Here is a 9,903-nt window from a genome sequence, read left to right as displayed (position 1 = left end):
GTCACCAAGTTTCGCTAGGTGGGCATCATTTTCGACATCAAAATCCGCTATTTTCCCTTTCAAATCCTTAATTATAGTTATTCTCTTCCTTTTATGGCATCTTTTATGAAAACATACTTTCTATAGTTCCAATTATATTAAGAAAATTATTGCTCAAAAATAATAAGCACTAAAAAAATAATTGATTTTTTTAATTAAAAAAAGACGAATTATACCCATTTTTGAATACACACGTTTGATATGCTTTTAACTATTTTCGATATTCATTTAGATCATACGATGTGTCTATAATATAGTTCTCAAAATGAGCTTTGAGAGAATATAGAACATTTATATATTCGACCACCGCACAATCGTTGATGAATTTTTAAAGTTAACTTGTTATAAATTTTTTTTTTCAAATCATGTCTCTTTTTACACTAAAAATAATTTAAAAGTTTATTAGGAAATTTTCTAAATCACGTAAAAAAAGATTTATCCCCTTTATATATACATTGTTGACCAATCTTTGCAAATTTGATCACAATGAAGATATTTTCTATATAATAATAATAAAATTTAGTTCAAATGGCGTCAATAATACACAAATTTCATTGAAATTACTACCAACACATCATTATTTTTTTGTTTTCTTTGAGGACACAAGCGGAAAACAAAATACGTCGTAAATGAATAATAACCAACAGATTCCCTCTTTTATAGTAAGAGGGATATATTAATAAAATATTTGAGGATAATACTTTTTTCTTTCTATTAGGATAACTTGAGCATAACTAGTTCAAAATTACTTTTTTCTTGATTCTAAATTATATTATTTAACATGAGCGATAAAATGAGTATAATATTGATATATTTTATCAACTTCTAAAATACGTAAATATTCGACCCAAATAAGATTTACGATAAATTCTAAGTATAACTGAGCAAAATAAATCATAAACCTTTGGACTTTTAGTATGACGACAAATCTAAACATGAATTATTTCATTTGCTAAGTGACCCATATTAAATTTAGGCCCATATCAAAAATAGTAAAAAAAAAGTTCGGGGTGTCATGCGAAATCTCATTCAGCTTATCATTTTCGTTTCTTGCTTGACAAACTCTCATTACTTCTTGCCATAGCATCTTAAGTTTACAGGGGAATGTTAGCCTTATATAGCATACTTATAGGGGTGTATTCAATTGAGACTTTTAATGACTTTTTGAGATTTAAAAAGTTTAGGGGTATTCAATTGAGATTTTTAGAGACTCTCTAACAGTCATGGTGTATTGAATTAAGACTTTTATAAACTTTTAAAAAGTATTTAAAAGTTACGGTGTATTCAATTAAAATTTTTTAGAAGTCTTTATAAATTTTGGGGTAATCAAATTTTTATGACTTCTAGAGATTTTTATAAAAGTCTCTGGAATACTAACTTTTAAACAGAAAGTACTTATATAATATTTTAAAATTTGTTTCCCATTAATCACGAAATTTTGAGAGACTTTCACAAAAATAAATAAACTTTTTTTCCAATATTTCTTTCCTTTAACCTTTTGTGGATATGTTAAAATTTATTTTTTTCTATTTATTATATTCCATTTATTTTTCTTTCTCTCTCTTATTATTTATCTCTATTTTCTATGAAAAAATTAAATTGGATTCTTTTAACATTTTTTTTCCTTTTTCATTCATTTTTTTGTGAAAAAAAATTATTATTTTTATTAAATTATAAAATTTTACATGAAAAAACTATATATATGTATAGTTTTGATTATTAATTATTTATAATTAATGTCTTAAATTTTTATTTTTTTCAATTTTTTTTATTATATGGGAAGAAGAAAGGGAAGGAAAAGGGGAATTATGGGAACTAACACTTCGTATATGAGAATTTCATGCCAGATTTATGTGAATTCTATTTCAAAAGAAAGTTTTCAAAACTCTTTTGAATTCCACAAAAGTCTATAAAAATTTTAAAATGAAAATCCATAAAAGTCTACGAAAGATTTCCACTAATTCCATACAAATCTTTAAAAGATCCACGAAATCCAAACAAGTCTTCACTTAAAAAAAGTCCATCAAAGTCTTCAAAAGTCCCGATTGAATACACCCTCCTTAATTTATGCATAATATTATTTAGTTTCCTTCTAGTGTAAATTTTCTTATTTATTTACTCTTCTTGTAATAACCTAGTTATTCATTACAATCCTAATTTTTTGGTGGCTCAATAATAAGTTTTTTTCCTTCTTCTTCTCTTAATTCTTAATTCTTCTCTCTTTCGGTTGGCTTATCAAATTAGTTTGTATTGTTTTCAATGTTCTTATTGCATGTATGTTTGTCTTTGACCAAATGTTGAAAACGAAAACAAATCCATGTCTCTTGACATCTGTAAAACTTGAAAGGACAATGATTGTCATGCGGTTTCTTTGCTCTTTTCTTTCTATGCAACAACTGAGCTACACTGTCAGGAAAAAACTGATCAAAGCCGTGAATGACCCTCACAATAAGGGGTGGGGCCATTTTTTTCTTCCAATTGTTTATTCATGCAGGGTCAACACTTGTGAGACGTGGTCAAAGCCTCTATCATCCTTTATTTTGGCAAGGAGGCTTTTTTCTCTATGCAAATAGATGATGAAATGGTTGCTCTTGTTTGACCTGTGTCATGCATTTTTATCCTCTCTTTTTCCTTAAAGTGTATTTAGCAAGAAATTTTTAGGACCATGTCCATGTATGTCGGTACTTGGCTAAACCTTATGATTGACTCAAATTAGAAAATGAAATGAAATCATGGGGAAAGGAAATAAACCATCAAAGTCAAGGGACCATGGTTGGTATGGACAAGTTTTTAGTTTCTTGGCTGGGCTTGTAGATTATTCAGCCCAATTAACCTGACCGGATTTAAACGAAGGCCCTGTTAAAATATTTTTAGGCTTTTCTCACTTGGGTATTCTATATCCTATTAGTATGCAATATGTTCCAAAAAATAAATAAATAAATCAATCAATACTGCAAATCTAAGTTAACATACATATTGCCATTGTATTTTTTTTATGCACTTTCATCCTTAGAGAATTCAATATAGAGAAAATATAATACCCTTTATCGATAGAATTACCTTTTTTTGGCATTATCTAGTCTAAGTGCAATGTTTCTCTCAACGCTTACTATTCGTAAAGGTTTGATCTTGATACATAGGATTATGGGTAAAACAAAGGTGCAAAGCGGACCTGTAATAATACTGGAGAGAAAAAATAAAGTAGAGAATTGAACTGAACTTCTTATTATTGAGACAATATTACATTTTGAATGTTTCATTCCCATTTATGATTATTCTCCCATTGTTGAAGATCAGGAAACATGTACAACTTTTGTTAGCCTGAGCTATCCAAATTAAGTTAAGCAATACAGAGATAATCAAATTACATCAGAAGCTAAAATATAAATTAATTGAGAGAAAAAAAAAAAAAAAGTTTGGGAAGTGTATATATGTCAGCCTCAAATAAGACCTTTATTTTTCTTAATCATGGTGCCTTGCATATTAATTTATTCCACCGTAGATACTGCTTTCACTTCTAAAATCTATTGAACAAGTGTTCATAATCATGGGTTAAGTTGTAAGATAAGAGAGTGAAAAGAACGAACTCACCTACGAACATGCCAACTTACCTATTCGAAGGCTCCAAGTGTACAATAATATTATCTTTGATAAAACCTTGTCCAAACCCTTCAGACAACTAAAGAAAAGAAAAGAGAGAACTGAAGGAAGGTCAAGACATGAAAGAATTATTATTGACTTGAAATTTCGGAAGAACATGGGAAGATGACTGATCATTGTGGTCGAACTTATCAAACGAGAAGAGAGATGTTGGATTGTAGTATTCGACGAAATTGGAGGTGTTAAGATTAGGTTTAATCCTAGAAGAAGAATCCTTGACATTGGAACCACATTGTCTAGGTTGAGTTTGATAGAAAACCTTAGAAACAATAATCTCACCCTCCTTTTCATCTGCATTGTTGCCAAGGTGGTACTGATGCATGACCCAATTTGTTTTTTCAGGTCTCTTTTTTTTCCCATAATTGGTGTATAACACAAGTATTTTCTTGTATCCTTTAACTTTCCCTTGAACAAGAATTGGCCTTGTTTTGCCTGTTTTATGCCACCGGGTTTCACTACCATCCTCATCTGCATGAACTTTTCTTCTTTTTCTAGTTCCGGTGGTATATGCCTTTAATGGACGATGAAAATAGTGTCTCACTTGCCCATATTTGCTTGCTCCTGCAGGTTTTCATTGATGGAGGATCAAATGGTCAATAATTCATTAATCTTAATTAGAAAAGATAGTTCAAACCTAATTATGGTAAGAATAATCTAAAATTCATGATAATTCAAATTTACACCTACATCAATAGACAATACTATCTTATCTAATCTCGTTGTTCTCCAAGCATAAAAGACGTTAAATTGGGGCGAACAAGAGTAGGTAAAATGCAACTTCGTAATAAATCCACTTCCAAAAAACAAAAGAAGTGAAAGTTTGATGGCAGATGTAACATCTAAGAATTCTCAAAAGAAAATTTTTATTTAGAATCTCAAAATATGTACGAAGTTGAATTTACCTATAGCTACCTAGTTTTATATTTTGCAAGTATTGTCTTCTATTGTTACACTTTTATTTACTAAAAAAGTAAAGAAATGCTTGAGAAAATATTTGATGTATTATTCACACAAAAGAAGATAGGTCTTTGTTGTTAAGTCAACCATACCAAATACAATACAAGATAGAATTTTCTTCATGTGCCAATGTATCAAATATATATATATATATATATCAGAATCTAAATATATTACCAGGTAAGTTCTCTGGGTGGGTGTAGCATATTCCATCCTCTCCTTCAATGGTCTGAATATACTCATCAATCAATGGATGAAGCTTATGATCATCCAACCTCACTTTTGCCTCCAAATGTTCAAGAACCTCCACATCACTCGGATCAAACTTCATTCCGGCAGGCAAACTGCTCAGATCATGTCTTTTCTATTCATTTTTTTCCGAATCCACGAAAAAAAAAATATATTTATCAGAATAAAAAATTAAAATTAAAACTCATAATAGAACAATATTGCTAATTATTTGCTAAACCTTTTCCTGATGATTGAAAGGATGACCGCATGAAGGACAAGTAGGGCTTTCATTAATGGCGTCTTGGCGACTACCGGGACAAGTCATTTCTCTGTGCTTAGTTTTCAGTTCTGTTCATCCTACTGTGAACCCTCTTTTTATTTCTTCAAAATTAACAAAATTTGTGAAGAGAGAAAGAGGGTAAAAGAAAAGGAAAAAAGTGAATTGTTCCTTGTACACAATGTTCTCCCACAAGAGAATTGCTCTTAAGAGTAGGCAAAGTATTGAATTCTTTCTGTACTTTATTGTCCGTTGTACGGATGAGCAGGACAAATCTTTTTATTCCGTGCGACTACTGTTCTTGCTCAAACTGTGTGTTTGTGTGTGTGTGTGACTGTGTGAGGGAGAGAGAAAGGAAACTTTTGAAACACAATTTGCCGCAGAGACTGAGAAGGATCACTTGGACTTCACGTTTTGATTTTAGAACATCTATTATGTATTCTTCACGCAGAAGATATGTAGTTGCAAGTCATTTTACACAATCAAGAATTGAAAAACACGAGATTTAATGAAGAATTGAACATGAAAATGTTATGCACATTCACACCCGCAAAACAATTATATATAAATGGAAGTTTTGAGTCATGTTGATGGCTAGGTTTAAACAAACTATGGCGAGAGAAGGAGAGGTTTCAGTTCTCACGTCGCCCTAGAGTGTCAACTAAGTTAAAATCATCCAGACAAGAAAAAAATGAGACAAATATTAATATCACCTACCAGTTTTAATTAGAAAGAAACAAAAAAAGATTATGGAAACTAACATCTGTTTATTATTAATTTTTTGCACGTGCACTTTGCATGTATTGCAAGAAATCTCCCGCAAACCTCCATCTACACACAAATATATTTTTGAAAATGCAGTTGGAGAAAATTAAATATGACATCAATGGTAATAGATACATGATTAACCATTTTCAAGGAAAGATGTAAATACTTTTCAGGGGATATGAAGTCGGACATTTGACATAAAGATACCGATCCAGAAAATGCCAGGCCTTAAACTATAGATTCATCAATTTAGTAATATACGCACAGTTGGTAATCAAACATCTTTCTGAAGTAGTTGATCTAAAATTGATTCTTTTTCCTAAGCTCTTGTGATGATTTCTCCAGACCTTTCATATGTTACGGGAACAAAATTTACTAATGCATAGCTTCACTCATTTTTTCCTTCTTCATTAGTGTTAGGTAATCAAAACTAGACACGATGGTATAATAAATGAGATTTTAACTTTTTATTTTTATTGTTAGTAATGTCGAAGGCTAGCAGGTCTGTCCATCTTACCTATACAAGTTGATATTCAATATACACAGTTTTGCATGTCATTTCCTAAGTTTAATTGTTTACTTGGTTTTTGGATTTGTGTGTTTGGAGGGATGCAGTCAAACGAGTTGGATACAAAATATTGTGAACATATAATATGTTTGTGTTGCTTCATATTCTTAAACTTAAGTTTTCCTATTTATTAATTTTGCTCCCTTGAACTTTTTGTTCAACCAAATCTTGTTCGCAATGAATTATATCAATTCAACACTTAACTGCCTAATTATAGATAGAGAAAATGCATCAGATTTCTTGGATATGCTCATTTGGTTTCTTGGGGAGACCGCTGTATACACCAATTTAACTTTGAGGTTGATCAAAACTAGCTGCATTACCTGTGCTTGAACCAGCACCATTTTCTTCTGGAGATAAGGCACCTCACTCGCCTTCCGACTCTAGTGGCTCAATTACAATGACTTCATCATCAGTCAGTCCTAATGAAATTAGTTAGGCTTGTAAAGGTGCGCAGCAATAACTAAGTAATAGGCTCGTACACTTGGATAAGGAGGTAAGTGGGCACAGAAATTTATTCGACGTCTCAAACACAACGATGTAGCAGTTAAAACACCTACACTTCCTGTTGGGGATCCTAGGAGTTCAATCAACCAAAACAACAATCAACAAACAAGATTCAAGGCAAAAACAAGAAAATAAAACCGGAAGAATACAACCCCTTTATTTGGCCGAAATCTGTCCAGCTTCTTCTTCTTCGTTTCAGCAGCTTCTTCTTCGATTTATGGGTGTTTTTCAGGCTCAGGAACAGCCTCCATGACTTGCAAATCGCCTTCCAAGAGAGAGGGGAAAAATCCGGCAAAGAACCACCACCTTAAGCTAAAACCGAGAGCTCACTTCTGCTGGGAGAAAAAAACCGAGAGCTGCTCCTACCTTTTTGAAATGGTAGAGAGTACATATGAAGGGGAAGGAAGGGAAGACCATGCCTCTGCTAAAACGTGGGAAGACCTTATTGTGTCAACCTCACTACCATCAAGTCACAACATTGGGTGGGGTTAGGTGAACCATATCCTCACATTCTTCACCTTGGTTCTCCTAACACTCTCTCTTGGTTGCGAATTTGCACATGGAAGAACTGTTCATCATCATCGCCCACCACCTGCAAGAAAATTAACCAGTGTCAATGTGTAATAAAGATAAGCACAATCTAAATTTACTTGCAGGTAGAATTTTTGTTCCCATATCAGAGGGATTCCTATCAGTGTGAATTTTAACAAGATTAACTTCCCCTTGAGACAGTTTCTCACGTATAAAATGATACTTTACCTCAATATGTTTAGTTCTTTCATGGTAAACAGGATTTTTACAAAGCAATAAAGCACTTTGACTATCAGTAAACATAACAGGTGTATCATGCATGAAGTTCAATTCTTTTAAAATTCCTTTTAACCAAGTACATTCTTTAGCCGCCTCAGTTATGGCAACATATTCTGCCTCAGTACTTGACAAAGTAACTAAAGGCTGCAGTTGTGACTTCCATGTTATACAATTGTCACCTAGTGTAAAAAAGTACGCTGTGGTAGACTTTCTGCTATCCTTGTCACCAGCAAAATCAGAGTCTACATATCCCTTTAGAATAAGGTTTTCAGATCTCTTTTCATACACTAGACCCAGATTTAATGTACCAACAATGTACCTTAACAACCATTTCAAACCCGCCCAATGAGGCTTTCCTGGGTTTGACATAAATCTGCTCAAAAAACTTATAGCATAGGCTAAGTCAGGCCTGGTTGTTATCATAGAGAACATGACGGAACCTATAGCATTAGCGTAGGGTATGTTCCTCATTTCTCTAAATTCCTCCTCAGTCTTAGGAGATTGTGCACCAGAAAGATTCATATGAACTACTAAGGGAACGTTCACAGCTTTTGATCCATTCATACCAAATTTGGTTATGACTTTGTTTAGATAGGCTTCTTGGGAAATGACTAGTCTATTTTCAGCCCTATCTCTCTTTATAACCATCCCCAAAATCTTCTTAGCACTCCCCAAATCTTTGAACCTTATGTACCACTGTCTAGGGCTTTGTTTAAGCCCATACAGAGATCTTTCTAATTTGCACACACAGTTAGTTTTACCTTTCACCTCAAAACCTTGAGGCTGACTCATGTAAATATCCTCTTCCAATTCCCCATGTAGGAAAACAGTCTTGACATCTAGTTGTTCCAGTTCCTAGTTGTACTGAACAACCAATGCAAGAACCAGTCTGATTGTTTTGTACTTTATCACAGGAGAGAATATTTCATTGTAATCAACCCCCTCCTTTTGAGTGAACCCTTTCGCCACTAATCTGGCCTTATACCTAGGAGGATCACTAGGATTATTTCCTTCTTTCAATTTGTAAATCCACTTACATTGAACTATCCTATGATCCTTAGGTTTGTTAACTAACTTCCAAGTTTTATTCTCCATTGGAGATTCCATTTCTTCCCGCATAGCTTTTAGCCAACTTTCAGAACATTTTCCATTAACAGCTTCTTCATAACTGGCAGGTTCTATCTGTTCAAGGGCTTCACCTGAAACCAAGGCAAAATCAGTCAAGTTTAGGGATTCATATCTAGGATTTGGCCTGATTTGCCTCCTCCCCCGATCCCTAGTAAGTTGATAATCTTGATTAGGTAGCTGATCATTAAAATGTTCAACTTCAACTGGTTCAATGTTATCTTGAAGTTCAGTCACCTCTTCAGGTTCAGGTTCAGGTTCAGGTTCAATTTCATTTTCATTTTCATGATGTATAGGGTCATTTTCGTCATTCCCAGGTGTAGGTGAATTTAGCCTAGTCAGCTTCACATCAGTCTGAATACTCTTCTCAGTTTCAGATTTGTTAGTTTCTTCGGTTTTCTGTTTTAGACATGGCATCTCAGATTTATTAAAGACTACATTCCTGCTGTTAATAATCTTAATGCCTTGGACCCCTAAAACCCATAACCTATAGCCCTTCACACCCTCGGGATACCCTAACATCACACACTTGACAACCCTGGGCTCAAGTTTCCCTTCAGATTGATGTGCATATGCAGCACATCCAAACACCCTCAAGTGTTCCAGATTTGGAGGCTCTCCCGTCCACAACTCCTGTGGGGTCTTAAACCCTATACTGCTGGATGGAGACCTATTAATCAGATAAGCCGCAGTACTTGCAGCTTCAGCCCAAAAACCTTTCGCAAGGCCAGAGCTAATCAACATACACCTAACTTTGTTCATTATGGTCCTGTTCATTCTTTCAGCGACCCCATTTTGTTCAGGTGTGTATTTAACAGTTCTGTGTCTTGTTATACCTTTCTGCTTACAGAGGTTGTCAAATTCGCTATTACAGAATTCAAGCCCATTATCAGTTCTTAACGTTTTAAGTTTCTTGTCTAACTGATTCTCAACAGACTTTAACCAAATTCTGAATTTTCCA

General features: G+C 33.5%; 1 protein-coding gene across 1 annotated transcript; it reads right to left on the bottom strand.

Moving 5' to 3' along the window:
- Positions 1 to 3,280: 3,280 nt before the first annotated feature.
- On the bottom strand, positions 3,281 to 5,680 carry LOC111395453 (NAC domain-containing protein 73-like). Its single transcript, XM_023021449.1, has 3 exons — positions 5,126 to 5,680; positions 4,834 to 5,020; positions 3,281 to 4,260 (listed from the first exon to the last, which is right to left on the bottom strand). The coding sequence occupies exons 1-3, from the start codon at positions 5,210 to 5,212 to the stop codon at positions 3,752 to 3,754; spliced, it is 783 nt and encodes a 260-aa protein (XP_022877217.1). The 5' UTR covers positions 5,213 to 5,680; the 3' UTR covers positions 3,281 to 3,751.
- Positions 5,681 to 9,903: the final 4,223 nt, after the last annotated feature.

This window comes from Olea europaea, chromosome 6 (genome assembly GCF_002742605.1).
Source record: "Olea europaea var. sylvestris chromosome 6, O_europaea_v1, whole genome shotgun sequence".
NCBI lineage: Eukaryota > Viridiplantae > Streptophyta > Magnoliopsida > Lamiales > Oleaceae > Olea > Olea europaea.
Note: the sequence above shows the minus strand (reverse complement) of the source record. Positions and strands in the feature narration are given on the sequence as shown.

Excerpts from the sequence above, each read along its gene's own strand:
- LOC111395453 (XM_023021449.1), bottom strand. The coding sequence starts at position 5,212 with ATGACTTGTCCCGGTAGTCGCCAAGACGCCATTAATGAAAGCCCTACT. Across the intron at positions 5,021-5,125 it reads CTTTCAATCATCAGGAAAAG|AAAAGACATGATCTGAGCAG; the intron begins GTTTAGCAAATA and ends AAAAATGAATAG. Across the intron at positions 4,261-4,833 it reads CCACCCAGAGAACTTACCTG|GAGCAAGCAAATATGGGCAA; the intron begins GTAATATATTTA and ends GAAAACCTGCAG.